Source organism: Calonectris borealis, chromosome 19, assembly GCF_964195595.1.
Source record: "Calonectris borealis chromosome 19, bCalBor7.hap1.2, whole genome shotgun sequence".
Taxonomy (NCBI): Eukaryota; Metazoa; Chordata; class Aves; order Procellariiformes; family Procellariidae; genus Calonectris; species Calonectris borealis.
The window spans coordinates 6152023-6179377 of record NC_134330.1 but is presented as its reverse complement, the minus strand read 5'-3'; the positions used below and the strand labels follow the sequence as shown (position 1 = coordinate 6179377).

General features: G+C 58.3%; 4 protein-coding genes across 7 annotated transcripts; 2 read left to right on the top strand and 2 right to left on the bottom strand.

Moving 5' to 3' along the window:
* Positions 1-152: 152 nt before the first annotated feature.
* KIF12 (kinesin family member 12) lies at positions 153-4926 on the top strand. The gene is given in 18 exon segments (XM_075168724.1): positions 153-225; positions 227-360; positions 706-771; positions 904-982; positions 1057-1178; positions 1350-1425; positions 1563-1697; positions 1787-1985; positions 2171-2262; positions 2498-2633; positions 2723-2841; positions 2979-3083; positions 3163-3452; positions 3629-3812; positions 3919-4002; positions 4081-4211; positions 4316-4452; positions 4605-4926. Coding segments are annotated over 18 exon segments (2217 nt in total). The 5' UTR covers positions 153-162; the 3' UTR covers positions 4670-4926.
* VTN (vitronectin) lies at positions 4835-10602 on the bottom strand. Of its 4 annotated transcripts, none has more exons than XM_075168731.1 (10): positions 10360-10602; positions 10172-10269; positions 8224-8373; positions 7610-7738; positions 6995-7297; positions 6749-6888; positions 6320-6476; positions 6044-6193; positions 5232-5504; positions 4835-5033 (listed from the first exon to the last, which is right to left on the bottom strand). In XM_075168731.1, exons 3-10 carry the CDS (start codon positions 8282-8284, stop codon positions 4915-4917), a joined length of 1332 nt encoding a protein of 443 aa, XP_075024832.1. In that variant the 5' UTR covers positions 8285-8373; positions 10172-10269; positions 10360-10602; the 3' UTR covers positions 4835-4914. The 4 variants fall into 4 exon arrangements, with proteins under 4 accessions (XP_075024832.1, XP_075024834.1, XP_075024831.1 ...); XM_075168733.1 differs by having other exon boundaries at positions 7610-7729; positions 10360-10600; XM_075168730.1 differs by having other exon boundaries at positions 10172-10602.
* A 146-nt stretch (positions 10603-10748) lies between these two features.
* SARM1 (sterile alpha and TIR motif containing 1) lies at positions 10749-20646 on the top strand. Its single transcript, XM_075168723.1, has 9 exons — positions 10749-11618; positions 14205-14823; positions 14962-15174; positions 15301-15392; positions 15884-16119; positions 16239-16332; positions 16803-16992; positions 17094-17215; positions 17753-20646. Exons 1-9 carry the CDS (start codon positions 11158-11160, stop codon positions 17880-17882), a joined length of 2157 nt encoding a protein of 718 aa, XP_075024824.1. The 5' UTR covers positions 10749-11157; the 3' UTR covers positions 17883-20646.
* A 976-nt stretch (positions 20647-21622) lies between these two features.
* Positions 21623-26609, bottom strand: SLC46A1 (solute carrier family 46 member 1). The gene is made up of 5 exons (XM_075168743.1): positions 26200-26609; positions 25276-26128; positions 24798-24881; positions 23596-23752; positions 21623-23057 (listed from the first exon to the last, which is right to left on the bottom strand). Exons 1-5 carry the CDS (start codon positions 26449-26451, stop codon positions 22982-22984), a joined length of 1422 nt encoding a protein of 473 aa, XP_075024844.1. The 5' UTR covers positions 26452-26609; the 3' UTR covers positions 21623-22981.
* Between the last annotated feature and the right edge of the window lie 746 nt (positions 26610-27355).

Genomic DNA, 27355 nt, shown 5'->3' with positions numbered 1-27355 from the left:
CAGGGGGTCCGGTGCCGGTGGGTCGGGGACCCCCAGCAGGTGTAGGAGCCCGGGGCCCCCTGCGCCCCCTCCCCGGCTCCCCGGGCCGAGGTGCCACCGCCTCCTCCCCCCGGCTCGCCCCCTGCCGTGCCGGCCGCTCTCCCGCGGGGCTGGCACCGGTCAATGTTTAACCGGAGCGGTGGTACCTGTTGTGCGGGGCAGCCCGAGCTGGCTGGCGGTGGCTCTTGCTGGGACCAGCCGGGTGCTGCGGGCACCCCGAGCGAGGCGTGCTGGGGGGTGAATGGAGCCGGAGGGGGAGCGGGGCTGGGAGCCCCGGCCGGGCGCGCGGCCCAAAACGCTCCCACGGGACCAGGAGAGACCGTAAGTCGGCGGGGAGCCGGAGGGGACAGAGGCCACCCCGTCCTGGAGCAGGCAGGGCCTGGGCAGTGACCGCCGCCGGCCCTCCCTGGCCGATACGGCCGCCTGGGCAGCCGGCGGGGGGCTGGCACCCCAGAAAGGCTGGGGGAGGACAGGGCGGTCCCTCTGTGGGGACATGGGGGGACATCGCACTCTGTCCCTTGCCAGGCCCCAGGGCACAGTGGGGACGGGAGGACGGCGCGAGCACAGCGTGACCGTGGGCCCCTCTGCCCTGGCGTCTGGGGTGCCTGCACGCAGGTCCCCCAGCCGGGGGGCACCCACCACCCCGCTGCCCTCTGTTCCCCAAAGGAGCCGCGGAGAGGAGCGGGAGGGCCCCACGGTGGGCAGAGAGACGCGCCTGAGAGTGGTGCTGAGGTAAGGGGGGACGCGAAGGGTTCGGGGACACGGTGGGGACCAGCATCACTCCTGCCCAGGGCAGGGGCACAGCGGCACTCCCCGGGGTCCTTGCAGGGACACCTTTGTGTCCCCGTCCCCCCCTGCCATTAGGGTCCGGCCACTGACCTGCACGGAGACGCAGCGAGGTGACCGGCGGGTTGTGCACAGCCTCGGCGACAGCACCGTCCACGTAAGTGCCACCTCCCCGCTGGGGTTCGGGGGGGCCTGCGGCACCCCCTGAGCCACCGCCGTCCCCGCACCCAGGTGAGCGCAGCCAGGCACGATGCCACTTTCGGGTTCAGCGCTGTGTTCGACGCGGGAGCCTCGCAGGAGGCCGTGTTCGAAGGCAGCGGGATGAGGCAGCTGGTGGAGCTGGCGATAGACGGGTGAGTCCCAGCAAGAACCCCGCGGACCCCAGCCCTCCAGATCACCCCGCACCCGCTGCGCTGCACCCAGCCAGGCCTCGCCAGTGGGTCTGCATTGCCGGGGCCGTGCCGGGAGGTGGCATCCCTGTGCCACCACCTGGAGCCGTGCCTGAGGCTCAGCATCTTCCCCAGCTTTTCCTGCACCGTCTTTGCCTTCGGGCAGACCGGCTCGGGGAAGACCTACACCCTGATGGGACCCCTCGCCCAGGTACAACGCCATCCCCCCCGCCTGACCTGATCCTGACGGTGGGATGGGTTCTTCTCACGTGGTCGTGGGTGCTAGCGTGGTGGAAGGAGGTGGGTGCCAAAGCGGCGTGACTGCTCTCCCTCCTGGCATCTCCGCAGAGTGAGACCCCGCCGGCAGCCCCAGGGCTGCTGGGGCTGATGCAGAGGTCCTTCGCCTGCCTCCTGGAGCAGAGCCGGAGCCGCGGGTCTGACCTGGCTCTCAGTGCCTCCTACCTGGAGATCTACAACGAGCAGGTAAGCACCCACCTGGCCGCCCAGCCAGGCCCTGCTGGCACCCCATGCCACCGCTCCCCCGCTGCCTCCCCTCTGCTGTATCCCCCCAGGTCCGGGACCTGCTGAGCCCAGGGCCGCCGTGCACCCTGCCCCTGCGGTGGAGCAAAACCCGTGGCTTCTACGTGGAGAACCAGCTCAGCGTGGACTTCGAAAGCCTGGAAGCCATCGCTGACCTGCTCCTGCAAGGTGCTGAGCCACGGGCGCAGAGCTGGGGCCATGCAGGGGCATGTTCGGGGGGTACCGGACCTGGTGTGGGGGTTCTCAGCCCCCGGCAGAGCTGGCCCCGGGACCAGGCTCCAATGGCAGCCAAGAGGGGCAGCTCCCCGTCCTGCCGCAGAGCCCAGGCAGGCTTGTGTCTGGCAGGGGGTGGGCAGTGGGTGCTGTGCCGGGGCGTGGGGCGCTGCCCCTGCAGCTCTCGGTTCCCCCCCCGGCAGGATCCCAGAGGCGACGGACCTCGGCACACGCCCTCAACAGGCACTCGAGCCGCAGCCACGCTCTTCTGACCATCCACGTCCGCAGCCGGGCTGTGAGCATGCGTCCTGCTCCGGGAGAGGGCTTGGGGGGCTGAGGCTCTTCATTTGGGGTGCAAACAGCCCCAGGGTGGGGGGGTCACATCCTCCTCCCCCCCAAGGATATGTTGGTGGGGCTGGGGCAAGCAGCAGGGAGCCAGATCCCAGACCCAGGGGTTGGGACACTGCTGTGGGCCACGGGGAAGGGGCGAGGGGGGCCAGAGCATCACCCCCTCAACGCGGGTCCCCCAGCCCAGCGCCTGCCCCAGCAAGCAGGGCACGCTGTGCTTTGTGGACCTGGCTGGCAGCGAGCGGGTGAAGGAGACTGGCTCCAGCGGGGAGCTCTCTGTGGAGGCCAACAACATCAACCGCAGCCTCCTGGCACTGGGTAAGAGTTGGGGGACCCCCCATGGGAAGCACAAGCTGCTGGTCCCCGTCAGAGCCCTGTTGTACCCGCTGTGGCTCGTCCTCTGGCAGGACACTGCATCTCTCTGTTGGCCAAACCCCGAGGGAAGCGAACGCACATCCCTTACCGGGACAGCAAGCTCACCCGGCTGCTGGCCCGCTCCCTGGGCGGCTCGGGCGTCACCCTGATGGTACGTGCACGGAGGAGGCTGGGCAGGGGTGCATGGAGCTGCGGGGGGCCGGGGCCTCACCCCGTGGAGGGGAAGGCTGGAGGGGGATGGGTGACCCCCTGGGTGGCAGCTCACCTGCGGCTCTCCCTTGTCGGCAGGTTGCTTGCATCTCCCCGTCCTCGCGTTGCCTCTCGGAGACGCTGAGCACTCTGCACTACGCCAGCCGGGCCCGGAGGGTCACCACCAGGCCCATGGCCAACAGGGTATAGCAGGCAGGGGCTGTGGGCAGGGTGCCCTGCCCCGCTGCTGGGACCCCCCTGAGCCACCCCCTTGTGCTCCCAGGTGTCCAGAGAGAAGCTGCTGCAAACCTTGGAGGAAGAAATCCATGCCCTGCAGCTGGAAAACCTCTCCCTGCGCCAGCAGCTGTGCCTGCCCAGGGTGCCGACAAGGAGCGTGGAGGTCCCAGGGACCCCCCCGAGGGCAGGGGCATGGCCAGGCTGGGGAGGCAGGTACGGCCCTGCAGGGCTGCGTCGCTCCCCTCTCGAAGGGCAGCTCCTGTCAGAGGGAGCCCCAGCCTGGCCCAGCCTCTACGGCCTCCTGCGGGACTTCGTGGTGGAGAATGAGCAGCTGAGGTACGGGGGACTCACCCATGAGCAGGGCACAAGGGGCTGGTGGGGCAGCCAGAGCCCCTGGCCGGGCAGCACCCTGCATCAGCCAGCATCTTCTAGGGACTCCCTGGGGCCAGGCAGGGCTCGGAGGTTTGCCAGAGGTTGCCAATGCCCTGCCCCGCTCCCTCGCTGCTCCCCAGGCAGCCCTGGCTGTCCCCAGACCCCAGCGGTGACATCCCAGCTGGCCCATCCTGCAGAGCCACCCGCAGCTCCTGTGACAGCCGGGCCCCGCTCCGGAGCGCCCGCACCCCCCGTGTGTCCCCCGGCCACCCCGTAAGGCTCCGGCAGCCTGACACGACACCCACCTCCGGGCCCCGGCTGCTGGTGAGCGCGGGGGGCCCTGGGCTCCACAGGCATCCTCCCGTGGGGCTGTGCCTTCGGCAGTGTGAGGATGCACAAACCACCCACCCGCTGCTATCCCCTCTTGCAGAAGCTGCCTCCCACCTCCGGCCGCCCCGGCTGCCCGGGGTGCCCCCAGTGCTGCCCGGGGCCGGCTGATGCCATCGTGTCCCAGGTATGGCCCTGGGCGGTCTCTTCAGAGGGGGGTGACACAGCGTGGCACAGCAGCTTGACCGCTCTGCTCACCCCCCAGGCGCTGCCAGGGCCCCCCGCACCACAGCCCCCCGAGGGAAGCACTGGCATCCTGCCACCCGGCCAGGAGGACGCGTCCCTGCCCAGCTCCCATCAGCTCCCCCGGCACCCCCAGCCACAGCAGGGGAAGCGGTGAGAGCTGAGGCCTGAGGCCACCCCCCGGGGCACCAGCCCCTGGGGTTACAGGGGGGTGGCGGGGCAGCGGGGCAGGGTTTGTTCATGAGTCCTCACGGCAGGAGCCGGGGCAGAAGCAGGAGTTCATCTCAGCGGCACCCGCTCCCCCAGAAGCTGCCGGGCCCCGAGCGCTGTCCCAGTCCCGAAGGAAGGGTCATCCCTTCTGCGCCGCCGTGGCCAGGATTACCGGAGCCGAGAGGTGAGCAGGGTGGCAGGGGGAGGCCAGGCAGTGCCTCGGATGGGGTCCCTCGGGGTTGGGCACCCATCCCGAGTCCAGCCGCTCGTGCATGGGGCTGTGCACCTGATCCCAGGGGTGCTGGAGACCTGACCCCACTGGCTCCCGGCTGGCAGCCGCCGGCACCATCCCTCTCCTCCAGTGGGAAGAGGCACCGGACTGGCTGGCGGAGCAGATCTGAGCAGCCGCAGCCGCGCCGTGGATGGGGCCAGCAGCAGGGATCTGGCACAGCCCACGCACAGTTATTGTACCTGCGGGGACACCCACAGCCCTCGGGGGCACGGGGATCTTGGACTACAAGGACTCCGCAGACGACGGGATGGATGGACAGACGGACAGACAGGGCTCTCCAGCCTGCACGGCACTCACACTTTATTTCTGTCTAGCTAGGGGCCGTGCTGCGGGGCGGCTCCGGGGGGGCCCCTCTCAGGTGCTCTCCTCCCCGGGCTGCGGGCAGTCCAGCCAGTACTGGGCGATGGAGCGCGGGTAGCGGGGCTGCACCAGGTCCACGCGCTTGGTACGCAGGTTGACGCGGTAGTACTTGTCTGGGAGGAAGGGGAGATGGCTGTCAGGACAGCCCGCGGGGCAGAGCTGCTGGGAGCTGCCAGCCCTTGCTGCCAACCCCGGGCACCTTCCCACCGCATCCTGGAGCTTGGGGACATCTGGGAGAGCTCCCCCTACCCTGGCAGCCCCAGGGGGTCCCAGTCCCGCATCTCTCCTGGATCCTGCCACCCCAGACTCACCTCCTACAAAGAAGTAGACACTCTGGAGGGTTTCACACTGGGAGCCCGACAGCCAGTCGCTTTCAACGCCCGCAGAGTCAGAGTCATTTTGCAGCCAGCTCCAGAAACCCAAGTTCAGTGACCGGTGGCTCTTGTACCTCTTGCGCTGGCGGCGGGACTTCCTCCTCCGAGGCTGCTGGGAGGCCACGTAGATCCTGCCGGCCATGGCAGCGTCCAGCCGGCTGGGCACCCCCCGCCAGTCTTTGCTGATGTACCGCGGGCTGCTCGCCCCGGCTGGCAAAGAGGCAGAGGGCAAGTTAGAGCCCAGCCCCACAGACAGCCCCCAGCACCTGCTCCGAGACCCAGGGGGATGCTCCAAAGGATCCCAGCCTGGATGGGATGCGTGATGGGGACCATGGGCCAGGCAGAGCCAGGAGCAGCCCCTCGCCCCTGCCTTGGCTGGGATCAGCCCTGCTAAGCTCCCCTCTCCTCCTCTCCATCTTTCATTTCTCTTCCCCAAGGCTGGGGTTTTCCTATGGCATCTCCAGCTCCAGTGGGAATAAACAGTCCCCAGCAGTGACGCTGTGGTGGAAGGTGGCTGGTGATGGGCTCAGTACTGCGGGGCGTAAGGGCTGCAGAGGGTGGGATTTGGGATGCTGTGGGAGATGCAGTCATGGCCTGGGGGTTCCTGTGCATAGCCAGCTCATCCAGCCTGCCCGTGCTCCCAGACATTGCACCCTCCTCCCTGGGTGCCTGCAGCCCTTCGTGCCCCATCGGTGCGGGCTATATTGGCACCCACCGGCCCTTTCCCCTGGGGCTGGCCCAGCCCTTACTCATCCTGCCACCGAAGAGGATCTGGAAGACGTCCTCCCAGCTGTCGCGGTTCATGAAGGCGTAGTGGTTGAACACGGCCGAGGGGGAGGACTTCTCGCAGTCGGCCTGCGTGGGCTGGTGGGCGAAGTCGTAGGACCAGTAGTACTTGTCTAGGAGAGGATGTGCAGGGCATTAGTGGGGGACACGCATTCTGGGGGGAGCAGTAGCTAGAGGGGTGCCCTGCCCACGGCCGCTGGTGCCAGGCTCTGCCCCAGAGCGGGGTCTGCGCCCCTTACCCTTGAAGAAGTAGACTCTCTCATTGCCGTGGTAGCTGTGCGCAGGGAGGGCGAAGGCCGCGTCGATGCTGTTCGGGATGCCTTCAAAGCCCTCGGAGATGTCGCGTGGGTACCCGGGGTCCAGGGCTCCATCGTCAAAGCGCCAGTACTGGCTGCCCTGGGGGGGGTGGGACAGAGGGGGGGGTCAGGGGGCTGGGTGCAGCATCCCCCAGGGGCGGGTCTGCCGAGGGGAGTGAGCGGATGCTGGGCAGCCCCATGGTGAGGCTGTGGCTGCCTGGGACCCCGGACAGCCGCAGGGATTTGGGGATATCTGGCAGCCACTGTGTGCATGCATGCATGGAAGGTGCCAGGGTGGGGACAGGGTGGGTTGGGGAGCTATGCTGGCCACCCCGGGAGCACCCCCAGCCCTGCAACCAGGCTCCTGCCCACCTTGAACAGGTAAGTCTTGCCCTGGCAGTTGATGCGGGTGAAGGCTGCATCGATGGGGCCCTCAATGCCCCAGACATCGCTGATGAGCTTGGGGTAGCCGGGCCGCACGCTCGTCTCGTCCAGCTCGTAGAAGTACTTCCCTGGGGAGAGAGGGGAGGTGGGAGCAGCAGGAGAGACCACAGCCGCCGGCATGGGGTGACAGCGTAGCAGAGTGTCCCAAGTGCCTGGGAAAGGTCCCCGAGGTACCTCGGAAAGCATAAAGGGAACCGTTCTTCAGGTCAGTGAAGGCATCAAAAGGTTTCCTGCTGCACAGCTCCTCAGGCTCCTCCACGAACCCATCTGACGTGGTGCTGGGCACCTCCTCCACGGGCACCTCCGTCAGCATCTCCTCGGGGCCCGGCGTGCTCTCCAGCGTGGGCTGCGCCGGTGACAGGGACGCGGGCAGTTCTGTGGGGGCTGCCTCGGTGCCCTCTGCCGTGCCCAGGTCGACGGTGAGGTTGTAGTCGAGGTAGTCGTCCTCCGGCAAGGCAAACACGTCTCCCCGTGTCACTGCGGGAGGGAGCAGGTTGGTCCCCAGGAGCCCTGGGCGTCTCCCATGGGATCTGGGTGCGGGAGCCGCTTGCTCCCAGGCCATATGGATTTGCACGGACCCCCAGGGCCCCATGCTGCGGGCGGCAGTGAGCCGGCTGCCAAAAACCCCTGGTGCTGCAGCACCCTGAGCACCAAATCCTGGCACTGACTTCACCCTGTGGACACGGGTGGGTGCAGAGCTGACCCAGCACAGACCCCTCCGAGCCCCCGGCACCCTTGTCAGCCCGGCAGCCCCTGCCCCGGCTAGGAAGGCGGCCGCAGCGCCGGTACCTTTGGCTTTGCAGGCGGTGGAGTAGTCGCTGCAGCAGCTCTGGTAGTACACGCAGAGGGTGTCGCACTGGCACTTGCGCTGCGCATCGAAGCCGTCATCGCAGCGGCCCACGCAGGAGTCTGCAAGAGCTGATGGTCAATGCAGGAGAAGTAATGCGGGATGGGCAGCGGGGGCGGTGCCTCCCCCCCAGCCCAGCCCCGGGGGTGAAAGCAAACACGGGCATGGCCCAGATAGGGGGACCCCACCTCTCCATGGGTACCCCAATCCCCAGGGCTACAGTGGCACCTCTCACCGCTCCCACCCAGGTCCCGCTGTGCCGGGAGCCACAGACCAGGCTGTGCCGTGGTCCCAGCACCACGCTGGCAGTCCAGCTGTAGGATGGCCAGGGGTTTGCCCAGGCACCATTGATACCCGTGTGCTGCCTGCTTGCCTTCTCCCCATGCTGCGAGGTGTAGCCAACGTGGCCAGTGGCCATGGCCACTACCTGGTCCCCTCCTCAACCTGCCCGGGCTCCCCAGCCCCTCCATCAGCCCAGGAGCCGCACTCGCTCCATGCCCACCCATGCCCCTCAAGTGGCAGGCACCCGGTGCGGGGCTGGCCGGCTCCGGCTCACCTTCAGCAGCACGGGCAGCGGTGATCAGGGCCAGCACGAGGGCAGGGAAGAGCAGCCTCATCCTGGGCGGCCGGGAGCGCAGCCCTCCTGCGACTGTGCAGGCTGGAGCACGGCTGCGGCCGGGGCCCCGGCATCCACTGTTTGCTCAGCCTGCCCCGGCGGGAGAAAACAAACAGGCCAAGGTCAGAGCAGAGGGGAAAGGGGCAGAGACGCTCTCCCAGCCAGCATCCCCCGCAGCCCATGCCGAGCTGGGTGCATTTGGAGGGGGACAGGGCTCCCCACGCGTGCAGGCAGCTCCACGAGCCGCTGGCCGTGCCTTTGCCTTCCCGGCCAGGGTGCGGGTTGGGCACTGGTTCAGAGAGCAGGAGCAGACAGCAGGCCAGAGCCAGGAACCAGTTTTGAGGTCCTGCCACACTTATTTCATCGCAAAAGTCATGGTATTAAAGCTCCCAGCCTCCGTCTCAAGGGGAGGCCAGTCTGGTCTCGGCAATACAAAAGCCCTGACGAGAGGGGACAAGGGAGCGGTGCTCAGAGGGCACCAGGGCAAAGCCCTGGGCTTATGCTTGCCCAAAATGTCACCAGTTTGGAGGACTTGCTCTTGGGATTTCAGCTTTCTCAATGTCAGCAAGGCTGGGAGCAGATCTGGGAAGTCCCAGGACACGGCGGCTCGGGATGGGGCAGGTGCCACCTCTGTGCACAGGGACCAGGGGCCCGAGGTGAGCGGCCGGGAGGGAGGGAGGGAGAAGAGGAGCCCTCTGCACTTTCACTACAGTAAGCAAACAAAAGCATGTGTATTTTGCTCCCATCATTCCCTTTCTGACCAATCTTTTCGGTTACTAATTAATATTGACTCAGCTCTTTCAGCAGCTCCTGATAACTCCGGGATGTTTATCTAATCAGGGGCAAGGAGCAAACGCACACGAGGCTACAGAGATACTGCCTCCGGCTGCCTCCGCTGCCGCGGCACTGCTGGGGCAGGAGCTCCGAGGGATCTGTCCCGGCCCCGGGGCAGGAGCGGCGCAGCTCTGGGCTTTAATAGGTGATGGAAGATTTGGGGAGAGAAGAAACCAAGCAGGGTGCCTGCTTCTCCAGGGGCCTCGCCTCTGCCAGCTGAGACACAGGCAGTTCCCAGCCTCGGCTGCTCCCGCCCTTGCTGGAAAGAGCTTTGATTTGGTGTTGAGAAAGGCATTTCCACCTGGAAAGCCCTGGTGAGCTGAGGGCAGCCAGCAGACATGGGCTGTTGGGGCAGGACTTCTCCTGCAGCCCCGTCACCCCCCTCCTTGCCCCCTGGCCTCAGCTATGTCGGGGCTGGTGTCGTCCCCGGGTGCAAGCACCAGCCCAGCGTTGCACTAAAGCTTCATCCCGTCCCTGTTGAATCGAGCCTGGGGGACAAGCGCCCTGAGAGGGCGCAGGCTTATGGGGAGGCTGGGGGGAGAAGGGCTGGGCAGTGTCTGAGCTGCTTCTGCTGATCGGCTGAGACAAAGCTCCCTCCTGCTGCTCCAGGCTCCCGACCACCAGCAACCGCAGACCCACCAAGGCTCGGCGAGCCCTGGCTGCTGTGCTCAAAGCATGGCAGGAGGAGACCCCAACAGAGGGGCTGGTTTGGGTAACGGGGCCCTGGGGAGCCCTTGCAGCCAAGAGAGTCAGGGAGGAGAGCTCAGGCAATGGGGCTGATCCCCCACGACATGGCTGGGAATTCCTGCCATTCCCAGAGCCCAGGCAGCTGATGCTGGAAATCCCTCTCAAAAAGCAAAGTAAAGCAAAGGAAAACTCAAAGCAAAGCAAAGCAAAGCTCAGCTCTCTGGGCTTGTCAGGACAAGCCTAAGGGAACTGTTTGAATTCTGCTCCCCCCAGGCAGCAACCTCCTCTGAGGAAGCAAACCCCTCTGCTTTGCAACAGCCCATATCATTACCCCTGCTTAATAATAATTTATCAGGAAAAACCTTACTGGTTCTGTGCTGAGGCTCTCCTGCAGTACCGTGCCGCTCAGGTCGCCTTGTTTACCGTCCTTCGCTGTGAGCTAATGTCTCTTTCCTCTGTCTGTTCCTGTGTAGTGGATTTAGAGAGGATTAAAAGCGACTCTGTCACATCAAAACATCAACTTGAATTTAAGTCTCAGTCTGAGCTGGCAACAACCTGGTTTTGGAGCCAAGGATTTAAGCTGCTCCTCCCAACACAGGCGAGAAGTGTCCAAAGCATTTCTGCCCTGAGCACGTCTGGCCTGGAAAAAAGAAAATAAAAGGGGCCCAGGCTGCCTCTGCTCCTTCTTTTATCATGCAAATCCCAAGCCCACCCAGAAGAGCTGCTCTGAATTTCCGCCACACAAAGGGAGCTATTTACCCCCCTGCGCTGATACCAAACAGGTTCAAAACGCAGTGCCAGGATGGCCACAACCTCACCCTGACCACGGCCATGGCCACCACGGTGGCCCTTCACCCGTCGCAGAGGGTCCCGGAGAGACCTGCTGCAAAAGCAGGGTTGGGGGTCCCTGCCTGCCGTGGAGGTGACCAGAGCATGAAGGGGGGGACATGGACCATGGGGACAGTGAGACAAGCCCCAGCTCAGAAGGGGTGGAAGGAGGGGTCTGGGGGGATGTCAGAGCATCTGCAGCGAGGAGGGGGATGCTGCTGCCCAGAGATGAGCCCCTCCTTGCAGAGGCGGCGCCTGCGCGGGGTGACATCAGCCCCTGAGGACCTGAGATGCTGAGCCTGGCTCTGGGAAGGCGGCTCCTGCCACCGGCTTCCAGCTCCGCATCCCGGCAGGGCAGGGAGGGGAGAGGGAGCCGGCAGCCCAGCCCTGCGGCTGGACCCTGCGCTAGCTCCGTCGCCCTCGTCCTGTGCTTCCCCTCCGGCCACCTCGGGTCCCCCCAAGGAGCGTGGTGGCCCTGCCCGGGTGCTCCCGGGGGGTGGGTGACCGAGGATGCTGTGCTAGGAGATGCCGATGGTGCTCATCCTGCTCGTCTCCCTCTATAAACTGTGCCGGTTCTTCGCCATGTCGGGTGCGGAGCGGCTGGCGGTGCCCGAGTGCGTGAGCCAGGCGGGCAGCTGGGCAGGCGGGGGCAGCTCCAGGGAGCGCCGGGAGGTTTCCCCCGGGGTGAACTCGGATGTGCGGGCAGCCCTGGACCGGATCCTGCCTGCCCTGCACCAGGCCATCGCCCATGCCAAGCAGGCGGCCGGCCCTTCGGAGCTGAGGAGGGCCATCGCCGAGGTCTTCCAGCTGGTGGAGGAAGCCTGGGGGATGCCCACGCTGGGGAGGGACGTGGCCAAAGTGCTGTGCGACGTGATCCGCCTGGAGGGAGGCCTGGACCTGCTGCTGAACCTGCTGTACACGGCAGAGCTGGAGACCAAGTGCCAGGCGGGAAAACTCCTGGAGCAGATCCTGGTGGCAGAAAACAGGTGAGTCTGCAAAGAGCCCCCCCTGCCAGGCACAGCCCTCCCCACCGCTGGCTCGCTTGCCGCCCCAAGCACAGCAGGGATTTCCTCCACCCATGCCACCCACACCCCCAAATTTCCCTGCTCTGGGTGCTCCTGGTGCTTCAAACCCCCTCGGCTCCACACTGCAGCCCCCCACACCCCGCACGTGCACACAGGGGGTCCCCAACTTGCTGATCATGCCCACGACCTGTCCCCCCCACAGCTAGAAGGAGGAGGACCAGCCCCAGCTCATGGGATGCTGGTGAGGATCGGGGTGTCCTCATGAGCCACCCTCAGCCTGGGGCCACCCCGATGTGCCCAAGACACCCTTCGTGGTTGAGCTGGCCCAGAGCGTCTGACCCCAAGGATGAGACACGACTCCCCCTTAGCCATAACCGCAGCAGGAGGAGGAGGATGAAGCCAGTTCCCAGAGACTTTCTGCTGCTGACCAGGGCTGGAATGAGGCCATAAGGAGGGGGCCGGCCGGCCGGCGGCCCTCGGAGCCCCCCAGCTCAGAGGCTGGAGATGTGTGTGCCGTGCCCCAGGACAGGTGAGCGGCGTTGGGCTGGCTCTGCCAAAGCGTCCTCACACGTGGGGTGGGAGCATGTGTGTGTGTATACGAGCACATGTATGAGGGTGCATGTGCACACGTGGACCTAGCACATCTAAATGCACAGCAGTGCTGATGAAGCACCCGCGCGCAGCTCGCCCTTCAAACGCCAGGAAGGCACTCCCGCAAGGTCCCCCAACAGACAAACTCTCCGCTCTGCCCCGTGTCTGGTTCGGCATGCCCCAGCAGCACCGCCTGCGGCGTGCGGGTCCCAGAGAGGAGCCGCATACCTGCCGTGAGCAGGGTCAGGATCAGGCCTTTCTCTCCTGGGACCCTGCAGGCAAACACCCGGCTCTGCCAGCTCCGCTCTCCCTCGCTGCGCCCAAGCCCAGCTGGACCCAGCCAGGGCTTTGGGCACGTGTGGAGGAAGCCTGGTCAAAGTTTACGGTCTTGCTCCAGCTTCATGGGCGATGTGTCTTGCTGTAAGGTTGTGGACTCGCAGCCTCGGCCTCGCTGCACACGCTGGCAGGCAAAAAGAAGCAACAGCTAAATCAGGAAATCCATTAGAGTGGAATTAATCCCAGGAAACATCACTGGCATGGTCTGAATTCAGCACTTAGCTTCCTGGCAAGAGAAAGCAGCTGCTGGAGTCACCGTCCCTGCTCCAGGAGCAGTTCTTGGGCCAGGGTCTTGGAGCAGCCGTGGGCCCCCAGCCCCTCGCTCCCCGCAGCCTGACCCACCATCAACCTCTGAGGCAGGGAGGTGTAGGCTCCCCCCGTGGGTCCAAGTCTCTGGCTTAGAGTCCTCTCCCAGCATCCGTGCGCAGCCACAGCGGTGCTTAGCTGGACCGGTCCTGGCTCCATTCTGCAGTTGCAGGGAGCCAGGGACCTGGCGGGGCTGTGTTTGTCATCCAGCTCCGTGGCCGAGTCTGGGCTCGGAGCCAGTCCCAGGCTGAGGGCTTTTTTTCCAGAGCTCTCCACAACATTTTCTGCCAAACCCACCCCAAGGTCAGCGTGAGCCATGCAGGCCACAGGCTTCCCAGAAATGCTCTTCCTGCCTGCCAGGGCAGAGAGGCTGGCGTGCCTTCACCCCCGCCATCGCTGGGGGCCAAACGCGCCGCTGCCCTCATGAGCAGCACGGCATGGGGCATCCACACCAGCGCTTGTGCCTTGTGAACGGAGCAGCTCCATCACGGCACCAAATGGGTCATTTCTAAGGCCAGAGATTGCCCCAGACAAGCTCATGGGAGGGCAGCCAAGAGCCCATCATTTCCCCCTTCCTCACTCCGTGCTTTTAGGGCACAGCCCCATTCAGGTGTCATTTTAAGACCGTCCTCGCAGCACGGGGCTCCCAAGGCCAGCCATGGCCGAGCAGCAGCTGGTGGCCCTCGGCCACCTGCCCCCAGGCTCTTGCTGTCCTCTTCTAGGAGAGCGCGGGGTTGAGGAAATAAACACCTTTGCCCCAAGCTGCCTCCGTGCCGCCATCCCAGGACAGGCAGATCCCCATCTTTCGCACACCCCCGTGGCCAGTTCTGCGTGGTTGCTCAGCCAGGTGTGAAACCCCCATCCTGGGCTTGGCACCGATCTGGAGAGCAGCCAGAGGACAGCACTGATTAGGGACAAACGAGTTTTCACCCCCAAACACGAAGCAGCTCACACACATCCAGCAAAGCTGACTAAGCAGATCTATTTCTAGCCTGGCATTGGCCTACCCTGCACTGTTAATTGCTACATACGTCTTGCCTCGAGCCCAAGAGCCTCTGGCGTGATGGTCCCGGGCTGCGCACCCATGTCCTGTCCCATCACAAGCTCTTCCATCAGACCCAGACAGGTTCTTCCAACACCAGCCTGTCGCAGCTCACTGCATCAGCCTGACAGCATATCTGGCAGCCGTGTCCCACATCTGGCTGTCATGGGGCAAACACCACCGAAGCACGGGGGAGTTCCCACGCCAGTCACTGTTCTCACTCCCTGCACGGCCATTTGCCCCTCACCTGCCTGTGCCTCTCCTTCCTGCAGGGATCGGATCGCTCGGATCGGTCTGGGAGTGATTCTGAACTTAGCTAAGGAGCGAGATGTTCCCCAGCTGGCGCAGAGTGTCTCTGGTATCCTGGAGCACATGTTCAAACACACCGAGGAGACCTGTTCCCAGCTCATCTCTGATGGAGGCCTGGATGCTATCCTCTACTGGTGCCGCTGGACGGACCCCATCGTGCTGCGGCACTGCGCCATGGCCTTGGCCAACTGTGCCATGTACGGAGGGCAGGCCAACCAGCGCCTGATGATTGAAAAGAGGACAGCAGAGTGGCTTTTCCCTCTGGTGTTCTCAAGAGACGACGAACTAATCCGCCTGCACGCATGCCTGGCCATCACGGTGCTGGCCACCAACAAAGAAATCGAGAAGGAGGTGGAGCGCTCAGGGACGCTGGCTCTGGTGGAGCCGTTCATCGCCTCGCTGGACCCGGAGCAGTTCGCCTGTGAGATGTTGGGCAGCAGTGACAACAGCCAGGGGAGGACGGCGGACGACCTGCAGCGGCTGGTACCCTTGCTGGACAGTTCGCGGCTGGAAGCACAGTGCATCGCTGCTTTCTACCTCTGCATGGAGGCTGCCATCAAAACCAGGCAGAAGAAAACAAAGGTAAAGGGTAGGTTGGCCTGAAGGAAGGAGATGCAAAAGGGAAGGGTTGCCACAACTGCATCTTGGTGTCTTTTGCTCCCCCTGTGAACTCATCAAGTACCCTGGTCAAAGTGATGTCTCCTCCCTTTGTGTCCCCAGATTTTCAGTGAGACTGGGGCTACGCAGAGCCTGAAGAGGGTAGTGTGCTACTCCACCAGCAGCACCACCTCCTCCCTGGCCAAAAAGGTGCTGCGAATGATAGGGGAGGAGGTTCCTCGGCGTATCCTGCCCACGGTTCCCAACTGGAAGCCCTGCGAGGTGCAGACGTGGCTGCAGCAGATCGGATTCAACAAATACTGCCAGAGCTTCCTGGTAGGGCTGCGTGCTGGGGGAGGGACACCTGGATGGGGCCTTTTGCCCCATCTTGCAGCAGAGGTGTTAAGCATCTCACCCAACAGCTTTTCCTGGGACCTTTCCAGCCTGGATTTCTCTTGGCAGGACCACCAGGTGGATGGGGACATTCTCCTGAGGCTGACGGAAGAGGAGCTGCAGGAGGATTTGGGGATGGACTCCAGCATCACTCGGAAAAGGTAGGACCAACACCAGGGCACGCTGGCCTCTCTCATGGTTGTCACCACAGTGGCAGAGCCAGGGAAAAAATCTGTGCCTTTCCCTTCTCGCAAAGACAAGAACAGAGATCCTCAAAATGCAAAACCTGGACTGCCAGGGCTTTTCCAGTGCGGTATCCAGAGGGATTCCTGCAATGGGGCCAATGCACAGGAGAGGTGTGGGATCTATGGCACAGGGGAGGTGGGATCCTGCAAGTTACCCAGAAAGATGGGAACTTAGCTGAGCTTCTCCCTTAGCTGAGCTCCTCATACCTCCCTGTCCCGAGGACCAACACTCCGCAGTCACGCAGCTGTTCTTCTTTTTTTCTATTCCTTTAGCTCATTCTTCACCACGGCATGTAACTGCACTCTCTCCTGTGCAGATAAAAGATGTGGTACCAAATGTCTCTAGGTCCTGCCTGGTCCAGAAGCCTCCCTTCCCCGCTCCACGCTTTCATTTGTTTCTCTGCCAGGTTTTTCCGGGAGCTGACAGAGCTGAAGACCTTTGCAAACTATTCCACCTGCGACCGCAGCAACCTGGCCGACTGGCTGGGTAGCATCGACCCCAAGTTTCGTCAGTACACATACAACCTGCTGACATGCGGCATCAACCGCAACTTCTTGCACCGGGTGACGGAGCAGCAGCTGCAGGAGGACTGCCACATCAACACGGGCTTCCACCGCGTCCGCATCCTCACTGCTGCAAGGGGTGCGGGTCCCGCTGCTGCTCGCTGCGCTGGGAGCAGGCGGGTGGAAGCGAGTATCGAGGGTTGTTTGGGATGAGCTGTTGGGTATTTTTAACTTTTGGTTCCTGTTTGCTCTGCCTAGAAATGCTTCACTCCCCTATAACGCTGCAAACTGCATCCAACGGGACTGATGTATTTATCAGCTACCGGAGGAGCACCGGGTCACAGCTGGCCAGGTGAGTCCTGCAGGCAACGATATGGTGCTGGGCTGAAGCCCCGAGCGAAGGCTGGTGATCAGTTGTGGGAAGAACGTGGAGCCGGGAGAGCCGCAGGCTGCAGTGGGGAGGAGGGAGAGGCTGCCAAAAGCTGCAGTGCAAATGGGGACAGCGCGTGCCATAAGCTGCACGGTGGACAGGCTAATTCCCAGTCCTGTCACTGCCACCCTGTCTCTCTTTGACACTGACTTACCCTTTTTCATGCTGCGCTCGTAGGGCTGTAGGGGATCACGTCCTGCTCCCCCTGTTTTCTGCATGGGCCCAGACACCTGTAAGCAGGCTGGGCTGGCAGCTGGCGTCTCAAGGACCGTTCTGTTCTCTGTGGGAGCCCGTTCGCCGCTCCTCTGTCTCCTCATGTCTTGGCCGACATGGTGGGAAACCCAGGCACTGGCAGTAGCTCTCCTCATGGTGCTGTCTCCTCTCGCCACCAGCCTGCTGAAGGTCCACCTGCAGCTGCACGGCTTCAGCGTGTTCATCGACGTGGAGAAGCTGGAGGCAGGGAAGTTTGAGGACAAGCTGATCCAGAGCGTCATGAGTGCCCGCAATTTTGTGCTAGTCCTCTCGCCAAACGCACTGGATAAATGCATGGGAGACCCCGAGTGCAAGGACTGGGTGCACAAGGTAGGAGATGCCATCAGGTGGGAGCTTGGTGGATGCTGGAGCAGGAGTGGGCTGGTGATGTGCTGACACACCATAGCCTGAGCACTTGCATGTTCCTGCAGGAGATCGTGACAGCCCTGAACTCTGGAAAGAACATCGTACCTGTTACAGACCATTTTGAGTGGCCAGACCCAGAAACACTTCCCAAGGACATGAGGGCTGTCCTGAAATTTAATGGTATCAAGTAAGTAAAAGGAACCTGTGCCATGGTGCCTTGACACCTGGAGAGAACAGCTCGCATAAGCTGTAGCAAAGAGCACAAAGAAATTCGGAGAAACAGATGAGGGAGGCAGAACAGGCCAAAGGGGAGGTGAGTCACTTCAGGTACTCAGAGCATGAAGGGAGCAAAGGTCCCCACCATAACCCTTCAGCTGTTTTTGGGCTTGGGGCTCATCCTCGTGCCCCCAGCCCTCCAGGCAGGAGTGATGCTGGCAGGTTTTCGCAGCTCGCCTGGGTTCCTCTCGCCTCCTGCTTCCCCTTCGTGCAGCAGCGCTGCAGGCTGGCATCCCAACCTGCTCGTAGCCCTCTAGCCTGGCAGGGCACTGGGGAAGGGGCTTTCCTGTGGCATCCAGTGTTCCTCCATTTTCCATGGGGAAAAGGGGGTTCCCAGAGAGCTGGGTTGGAGGCAGGTGGTCTCTGGCTCCTGACCCGAATGCACTGACCTATCTCATGGCATCTTGCACAATGGAAAAATTAATTCAAATTTCCCCCTCGAACACAGGTGGTCCCACGAGTACCAGGAGGCCACAATCGACAAAATCATCCGCTTTCTCCAGGGCCGTTCCTCCCGGGACTCCTCGGCTGGGTCGGAGAACGGCCTGGACTGCTTGCCCTCCCTGGGGCAGACCTAGAACCAGCACAGCTGCCTCATCCCGGAACTTCCCAGGTGACCCCTTTTTATGTGGGGTCAAACTTCTCCCTCTAGATTTTTCCCCATCTTAGTACCTTGGCTTATTAGCCCCCCTTCACCCTCCAAACACAAGCCCCTGGCGCTAGAAGGCCAGTACTTACTGATACGGTGCCTGGCAAGCCAAGCCAGGGTGGAGTCCGGGATGGACGAATTGTCTTCCACATCCTCCCTTGGAGTGGCAGGACATGCAGGCTATGCCTCCCGCGATGCAGGGGGTGCGAGGGAGACTGACACTGTCCTGCAAATAGGGCCACAAAAATGATCAGGGGGACGGAACGCCTCTGCTATGAAGAAAGGCTGAGAGAGTTGGGGTTATTCAGCCTGGAGTAGAGAAGGGTTCAGGGAGACCTTATTGCAGCCTATCAGTACTTAAAGAGGGCTTGTAAGAAAGATGGGGAGAGACTTTTTAGCAGGGCCCATGGCGACAGGACAAGGGGGAATGGTTTTAAACTAAAAGAGGGTAGATACAAGGAAGAAATTTTTTACAATGAGGGTGGTGAGACACTGGAGCAGGTTGCCCAGAGAGGTGGTAGATTCCCCATCCCTGGAAACATTCAAGGTCAGGTTGGACAGGGCTCTGAGCAACTTGATTGAGTTGAAGATGTCCCTGTCCACGGCAGGGGGTTGGACTAGATGGCTGTTAAATGGCTGCAGCTTCCTCCAGAAGCATGTCCAAAGAGGAAGGATCTTCTGAGGATCGAAAGCTGGGGAATCGGTGAGGACACGTGAAAGAGAAAAGCAGTTGAGAGGGAATGGTCCATAAGCATCTTATGGCCTCTGCTGGGTGCTGCAGGAATATCGTTGCGGTCAGAAGCTGAGAGCAGGAAAGGGCAAATAAAAGCTAAGCCCTAACAAAATCCCCATGTTTGGGTAAGATAACACACAGAGGCCTTCTAAACTGCTCAGCAGAAGCTTTCTCTTTCCCAGTAACGTCCCTTATCACATGAGCTCGCTTCCTCCTATAGGGCCTTTCACCTCCTAATGCTGCAAAACCACTTTGTGCTCTTAACTCTGGCGATAGAAGTTTGGGTTTAGATCACGTGAAGTTTCCACAGGGTCTTTGCAAAAAGTGCTTTTAAAACAACCCCCTTCCCTCCATCTGATGTCTCAGCTTTACCACTTTCTCAGGTCTATACTTATAGGGCACAGGAGGCTGGAAACCATATATCCATGCAGATACGGAAGATGCTAATTGCTGTACTGTACTTGCAGAGTTATTATACACTAGCTGTACTTCATTCCGTTGTTGGTGCTCCACAGCAGATCTCCCGTGGTCTGTTCCTTCAAACAGGAGCTGGCGTATTTCTTTGCTGACTAGCACTCACCCCTGACAGCCCTGGCTGAGCTCCTCAGGCTCAGGGTTGTCCCTACTCCCTGCTGGATGCAATACCAAGTAGCATTTGTTTCTTCCTACTGACCACTTCTCAACACCCACCAGGTCTTTTTGTAGCTGCTCCCCTTGAAATATCAGGAAAGAGCAAAGTTGATGCAAAGGGCAGGCGGAGGCTGCTAGGTGTGAGCACCGGCTGGGAGCAGGACTGGCAGGTGAGGAACCACGGGCACCCTGACACACCTCCCCTGAATTCTGCACTCCCAGCCTTGTCCGGCTTCTCACAGCTGCTTGGAGGGTGAGCAAGCTCTCAACAACACGCCGTTTTGCAATTAGGACCAGAAATTGCAGCTCCTACCTGAGCTTGTCTTTTTTGATGCAGAGCAAAGTGAATAATGCAAAAAAACATCCTTGTTCAGAGCACACACAGGAAGAAGAGCAAGCCGTGCCCAGGGAACACCAGCCTGCCCTGACGATCTGGAGACCAGGCTGATGCACCACCCTGCAGAAGCAGCGAGCTCCTTTGCCTGTCCCTGCTCAAGATAACTCAATCCTTTCAGGAGGTAATGAGGAGTCTCAGCCACCTTGTTCTTCTCCTGGCTCTCCCCAAAGCCTTGCTGCCTGCCTTAACTGGCAGGAACACAAAAACATTTCCTGTTGGCTTAGATCCATAATCATTTGAGAAAAAACAAAAAAGTTAAATTCTGGTGCTTAATCACAGCTTTATGGATAGTTCTTATCAGCTCACAGTTAATGGCATCTTTGCTCTCCAGTGAAAGGTTAATAGCTGTACCTGCCCAGCATTCATCAGAAATAGAATCTAATCTCCAGATTAAATATGAGGGGAGCCAGCAGATGAGCCCAAAGGTGAATCTGCCAAAGGATAAAAGCCACTTGTTAGCTGCTTCAGGGAAAAGTCTTGAGTAACTGATTGAATGTCAAGGCCTTCATGGCCACTGAAGGAGTCCCACACAAACAGTCCTAAGGATTTTTCTCCCTACAGTAATACACAAGATTATTGCATCTTGTTTCCCAGGAGCTCTCTAGCAATTAACCTCCTCACCCACCATTCAATGTAGAGATTTACTTGTTCTCTACAGTTTAGGTGTCTCACCTGCAATGAGATCCCACCTCATGCTCCAGCTGCCCAGACTGTGACTCTTCCTGTTTCCCCATCGTTCAGTTATCTTCACCTTAATGAACTCGCCCTACTCTTGACAAAACATCCCATTCCCACCCTCTTCCAGTCTGAGCAGACAGTCTCAAGGAAATGAATCCTTCTGTTCTCACCCTTCCTTATTCCTTTGCTATGTCATGTCAGGAAGTGTTTAAAGTTGTTCTATCAGACATTATTAATAAATTTGGTTTATACTCTAACTCCCCACCTCTTTTCTGTTTGTGTCACATGCTCCTCTCCCTGCAGCCTTCTCACAATTGCTCCCTCTTGCCGTCATGCTTTCTCATCCTCAGAAGGGGCAGCAGAATTGACATTCTCCAGGCACCATTCCAGGCACCCACACTTCACACTCATCTTTGCACGGACTGATATAGCTCACTCATCCCCACGGACTCTCCACCTGCTGCCCGCAGTCACAATGCACGGATCAGGTATTTGCTTCACGGTTGTCATTCTTGGAGGACAGCCTAGAAAAACTTTGCTTTAATTTTTTTAATAGAGCATAATAGTTGCTATTGAATTTCACCTTTGCAAGCACACTGACACAAACAGGAAAGCAGAGCCAGTACACAAGTTTCACTTCATTGCACAACATTGAGCAGCTGCTAGCATTGGCGTCCATGGAGTCTGTTGGTAGAGAAGACTTACTTCACAATCAGTTCAGCTACAAACACCTAATGCAACACTCACAGCATGCCCTGTTCCTCAGGGAGGCTAATTCTGGGCTTAGGCCGTCAATCAGACATGTAACTCCAGCCTATGTCCACTGGCATAACTACACAGATCAAGTGGCATAACGCCAAGTTCTTACAGCCTCCCTACTTCTCCACCTCCTGCTTCTCTACTCCCCAATTCTCCTGCTTTTATCACAAACTCCTAATGAACAGGAAACAAGCTGTATACAAGCATTTCACATTTACTGCCTATTGAAGGACAGGCTACAGACTAAGCACTCCTGCAAGCTTTACTCTGGTGTTTAGGAAAAGCAAGCTTTGGCTGCTTGCAAGTCCCAAATCTGCATTTTTCCTGACTCAGCACTCTCACACGCTCATTCTCCACAAGGCAGATAACTTCCTGCTGCTGCTTCCCTACTGCAGTCTTCAATAAAGGAAGCAGCATGAAATTAATGGAGATAAGCACAGAACGAGGCAAGGACAAACAACATCAACGGCTGTACGAGAAAAGCTATCTTTTTATGAACCATAAAAGAAAATGGAGGGTTTATTCATTCTGAAAGTAACATGTCTGCTAAGCAATTTCACAGTTAAGGACATCATTGCCTTCATCTGAACAGTGTGTGCAATGCAATGCAAACAGAACTGCTGGTTTATGGCAGTTTGAAGAAAATAGGATTGAGGCAATACAGTTAATGCTTTGAAAAGAACAATTATGAGTACCATGAACATGGGGTTTTCTTGCTGGCATCAACATATCCTAAGAAGGGCAGCAGAAGTGAGGTCACTGACACAAAACTGGGGCATAATTTTATCTCCAAAGACACTAGTCCTGTCCCCACACCAGCTCATCCCAACAGCGCTGTGCATTGATGAGGAAGGACTGCTTCCGGCTCTGCCATGAGCACAGCAGTAACTTCACGTGACACTAGGGCACGCTTACCACAGTTGGAGCCTCAAATTTATAACGTAAGGGTCTTCAGTTAGGGAGGCCCAATTTTGTCAATTTTAGCCTTAACTTCATCAGTTTGGGCAACTGTCAGTTAAGGCACCCACTTGCACCTTAATATTCTCACACGAGCTATTACTTCTCAAAAGTACCTTTGAAATCCTGGGCTGAGCTGCAGACAGACAGGCAGGACATGCCACTGGCATTCCTCGCTACAAGCACTTCACGCATTAGATTCTCTCCCTCGGACACCTCTAACTTGCGAAGCTAAAGCTAGTTTAGTCAATAAGGACGGCAATAATATTCCTGTGGTAAACTACAGCTCATGATAAGGATTTCTGCAGGAGCCTAGTCTGGCATGCGACATTTGTATGACTTCTATTGACTGATTCGGAGCGCAGATCTTTCTCCTCAGCAGCACGCTGTTGGGTACCTCTGCTTCAGTCTTGTTCTGCAGACTTTGGTCTGGGCCTCACCCACACCAACAGCTCATCTGCTGCACACTGTAGTGCTCAGAGGGGAACATTTTGGCAATTAAACCAGAATTCAGTCCTCTCTCACCACTAAAAGCATGCCATAGAACCTTCCCTTCCCACCAAACCCCAAACCACTAACTGGCCTTGCAAATGGCCAATAATAGCTTTTACTCTTGTTTAGTTTTTGGGTCTCTTGGGTTTTCTCTGACAGATGAGCCAACACAATGGCATGAAGGCATTCACATCTGCAAATCAAGTTCCTACTGGCAGTCAGAGCCATGTTTTCCAACTATTTGGCATTTAAAAATTAGTAACGACAAGCAAGACATCCCTCCCACGCTAATCTGTCCTTCAAGGGAAGAATAAAGAGCAGTCTTCGGATGGAGGAGGCCCACACTGCCGAGCTGGCCAATTCCGTGTTGCTAAGTTGCTGCTCAGCCATTTGCAGGGGACAGGGAAGCATCTGAGAAGTGACTGTAGTCATGGTCTGAGTCCCAGATTTCTATCCACCTAAGAAAGAAAGAACAGTTAGAGCCTACAAAGGCACACTGGGATGTTGCTGAATGAAGTAAGTTTTAAAGTTTCAAAGGAACAGAACAAAATGACCCTGCCAAGAGCTGCTGCACTTCTACTGCAAATCCCAACACATTCTCCCTCCCAAGACTTACCAGGGGATTTGTTTTCTATTATGACACAACTTTTGCTTTAATTAGTAGAGAAACAACGGGAAGAGGGACTGCTAAAAGAGCTCCATCTCTTCCATAAAGGAAGACTTTCAAATTTAACCCCAGATTTTGGATTCCACTTTGAGGGTGAAGTGAGACTTTGAAGCACTTTGAATGTCGGCAGCTACATTGCTTGGGCTGTAGGTTTATCGCTAGGATTCAGATGCCAGAAGAAATGGACCTGCACCTCTGCTTACTGGGGCACTAAACACCCTCTCATAAGCATAATTGAAAATATGCCTTAAAAACTGTAAGCCTCTATCCTAAGTAGAGTAAATTGTTATTTTTCATATGGCAAAGTTTAGAAATGTGAAGTAAATTACCCAATAATAGCTGCTGGAATAAGAAGAATTATAGCCCCGAAGAGAAATGGGAATCCCCTCATGAAGTGCAAGCTGGCAGGGTAGAGAGAGTTGAACACTCCTGTAGCCACAAGTGAACACAGCCCTTCCACACAGGCAACAGAAGCAAAAAGAGCACCTGGAAAAGATATATGAGAGGTTAATGATGAGACGGCCCTACCTGCAAATGTCTTTACCACGTCACCTCCAGTGGGATTCTGCGAACCTTTCTAAAGGTTTGCACTTCCAGTCAGAAAACTGGTGTCTGCATTGTTAAGCATGGTACGCAAGAGCTGGGAGCAGAGATGAGGCACGCTGTGCTGGCCTGGCAGGCCAAACCTGTCAAGCTCAACATCTCTGTAGCCAGGACCACCTCACTGACCTCCAGAATTTGTATCACCAGAGCTGAGCAGGGGTATTATATATCAGCTGGATTGTAAATGCTTTAGACAGGGCGCTATAGATCTGTTTACTGCCAAGCACATCTTATCGCTTGTTAAACATTAAGTACAGAAGAAGACTGCACTTTAGAGATTTAGCATCATAAATCTGGTATCAAGTGTGCGCCACCTTCATTCTTATATTAGAATTGTGCAAAGTCACCTTTCGATCTTTCCCCCCTCGATTCCCTCCTCCCCTCTGTCTGCCTGCAGAGGCATTCCTATACAGTGTTTAACAGCAAGTACAAGCTCTTGAAACAAATTACTGGAAGAAAGGCAAATATGCTCCTCCTACGCGTTATCCATGATCTTTCACCATGGTCAATGATATAACCCCCTCTAACACCACTAGGTTTCTTCCTACTGTTACTGATCTACAGAAAAGAGTCATGGTCAGGGAAATCACTATTTTCTGCTCGTTATATAATCCATTTTAACTCTTGCCCCTTGTAAAAGTTTTGGAAACAAACAGATGGAAGAATGAACTATTCCTGAGCTTGAATGGAATACTTTTCATGTTGCTTTTCTTCTCTTGTCCTCATCTTGAAAATGTAGCAAGTCTAAATGGATAAATGACAATTATTTTGAAAAAATAAAATGTTACCCTGGGCCTGAGGGTGAATGCAGGGGCACAGGAGTCCAAAGGAGCCAAGGAAGTCCTAACCTTCCAAAGCACTTTCATTTTAATGTTCCAAGAAGACGGTGTTTCAGGACCTGGCTTAAGCACAGCGGCTAACTCCTTACCCTGTTCTCTCTCACTGACCAGCTTGGAGAGCTTGGCTCTGATGACTGGAGTGGCTGCCATGGAAAGGAACAGAATCCCATAACCTGTGAGCAAGATACAGCACATTAGAGAAAGCTCAGCTGAAAAATACAGTCTCCAAAGTTAATCCCAGAAATCTGTAGCTCCAGGCAGTTTCTCCCTGCTATATTAAGACCCAGTTCACCCTCCTGCATCTCACAATGCACTTTAGTCTGTGTCTGCAGTGTAATACAGCTTCTGGGAAATCTAATATTCTAGGAACTAAATGGTTGCACTTTCAACTTCAGTGTTTGGCCAACTTTGCTGAGAGCAAGCCACAGTTTTGTTGGTACACGAGCTGAAACAGAGGCAGAACTTCCTCCATGTGCTTGAGCTCCCAGAAGCACACTGCCCTCCTGCATCTGCTGGCATCTCTAAGCTAAGAGCTTGAGATATAGGGATTTAAGAATTCAGCATCACCTGTAAACATCAGTGGTGTTGTAGTAGCGAGAGAAATCACAACCAGTCCAGAAATATTGGAGATCAAGCCTATCTGTGCCACCCAGGTGTCTTCAAGGCAGAGCTGCAGCAGCCGCAGCCCTCCCAGGCTACTTAGGTAAGCCAGGTAACTGGCGGCTGAGCCGTACCCAATGAGATCAGCAGCCCAGCAGAGAGGGGAGCCAAGCTCGTACAAAACAAAGAGGTCCTTGGTTCCAAAATGTACCGTGACAAGAAGAAAAAAAGCCAGGGAGTAAAGAGCGAGCTTCCGCCTGGAGCTCAAGTGTTCTGGGGCTGTGTACAGCCTGTAAACAGCCTTGTAATGACTGAGTGTGAACAGCTTGGCTGGTTTCCGCTGCTTCACCGATTCCTGAAGACAGAAAGCAGCGTAGAGAGCGGCAGCAAGACTGGCAGCAAGCACGAGCCAAAAGGGGTTGATGTACCCCTGAGCCTTGCGCCACTGGCCGCCACCGATGCTGGCCAGCATGCCCGCAATGCCGAGGCACGCCTCGAGGATGGCGACGCGAAATGTCCGTGAGCGTTTGTCGCTGGTGTCGGCCACGTAGGCGAAGCAGCTGGCCAGGATCAGGTTGTAGTCTCCCATGAGGCCACTCAAAACGCGTCCAAGGAGAAAGCAGGCCACGTGCAGCTGCAGGTACATGACGAGAAGATAGATGGCCGCTTGCACGGCCATACCCACTGCTGGCAGGACGAGCGCCGGACGGCGACCCACGCTGTCGCTCCATGGTCCGAAGAGAGTCACAGAGAAAAGACCAACGAAGAAACCTCCCAGGTTGATATAGAGGTTCCAGCGGGAGACCAGCGCTTCCACCTCCTGCAAGAGAAACAGGCGCCTGAGACCCCGGGAGGCGGCAGCACCCCCCGCTCCCCCTCCCGTTCTCCCACCTGCCGCAGGGGGTCGTCGCCAGCGCTGCCGTTCCCGCAGCCGGCGGGGCTACTGGCGTTGGGGCCGCTGTAGCCACGCTCGGCCCCCAGCCGGTCCCAGAGGTACTGGGTGGCGAGCGGGCCCTGCAGGCCGAGGGACAGCGTGGCCAGGAAGAGGAGCGGCTCGGCGGCGGGCAGCGGCGAGCAGCGGCGGGCGGGGGGCGGCGGCGGGGCGGCAGGGGGCTGCGGCGGCGGCGGCGGCGAGGCGGCCATGGCGGCGGCGGGCGGAGGAGCGGAGCGCTCCGCCCGGGACAGGCCGCTGTGCCGCACGTCCCCGCCGCGCCCCGCCCCGCCGCCCGCGGGGAACCGGGAGGGTTCGTGCCCGCTCGTCGCTCTCCCCCCTGCAAAACGGGGAGGGGATCCGCTCTGCCCTTGCGTTGCGTACAACGAGACCAGGCGACAGGGCTTGCTCTTGCATCCCTGCTAAATGTGTGGCTTGCAACCCTGGTTGTGTTATTTATTGATGATTAAAGAAATTTAAGCTTAAAATCTGATTTTTTCTTATCTCCGAACAAAGGAAGAGTTATAATCAACATTCTAAATGCACTAGGATCTGAAAAGATGTTGTAGTTAGCAATGTGTAATCACTTCTATTAATTTACAGCACATTAGAAAATACTTCTTTTTCTAAAGGACAAAATAACTTACAAACTGTAACACAGAAGAGGTTTTGGCTGTGCAGTAGGTTTCCTGTTAGGTTTGGTCTGCCTCGAAGAGCACATCAGTAAGCAAAGACCAAGTTGTTCTTTAAATTCAAAGAACACAGTTCAGAGTATTAGATTAACCCGTTTATATAAACTGGAGTAGTTCCAAATTAATGTAAATTGGCATCACTTTAACAGCGTTAAGGGAGTGTTAAGGGGCTACAGGTAAAGCTCTAACAAGTCCCCCTGAAGACATAAACCATTCATTTTGCAGTAATACACTTACAGAGCTCATTTATAGCATCTTTGAAAATAACAGGACTCACGTAGCAGTGGAAACAATAACTGCAGATGTGCTGCTTCTGACGAACAGGCACGATTCGCTAGCTGAGGTCCTTCTGCTTTGTTACGTCCATCCCATAGGCAAGACTGCAGCTGGAGGCCAACCTCCATGTTACAGAGATGTGAGAATG

Bases quoted from the DNA above. Each gene is read 5' to 3' on its own strand.
- VTN (XM_075168730.1), bottom strand. From the start codon at position 8,284: ATGAGGCTGCTCTTCCCTGCCCTCGTGCTGGCCCTGATCACCGCTGCC. The intron at 7,298-7,609 runs GTACCGGCGCTG...TCCCTCCCGCAG, and splicing joins CACCGCCTGCAAAGCCAAAG to TGACACGGGGAGACGTGTTT. The intron at 6,889-6,994 runs GTACCTCGGGGA...CTCTCTCCCCAG, and splicing joins TTCCCTTTATGCTTTCCGAG to GGAAGTACTTCTACGAGCTG.
- SARM1 (XM_075168723.1), top strand. From the start codon at position 11,158: ATGCCGATGGTGCTCATCCTGCTCGTCTCCCTCTATAAACTGTGCCGG. The intron at 15,175-15,300 runs GTAGGGCTGCGT...TTCTCTTGGCAG, and splicing joins AATACTGCCAGAGCTTCCTG to GACCACCAGGTGGATGGGGA. The intron at 16,993-17,093 runs GTAGGAGATGCC...ATGTTCCTGCAG, and splicing joins GCAAGGACTGGGTGCACAAG to GAGATCGTGACAGCCCTGAA.
- SLC46A1 (XM_075168743.1), bottom strand. From the start codon at position 26,451: ATGGCCGCCTCGCCGCCGCCGCCGCCGCAGCCCCCTGCCGCCCCGCCG. The intron at 24,882-25,275 runs GTGATGCTGAAT...TCTTGCTCACAG, and splicing joins AACACCACTGATGTTTACAG to GTTATGGGATTCTGTTCCTT. The intron at 23,058-23,595 runs GTAATTTACTTC...TTTCTTTCTTAG, and splicing joins ATTCCAGCAGCTATTATTGG to GTGGATAGAAATCTGGGACT.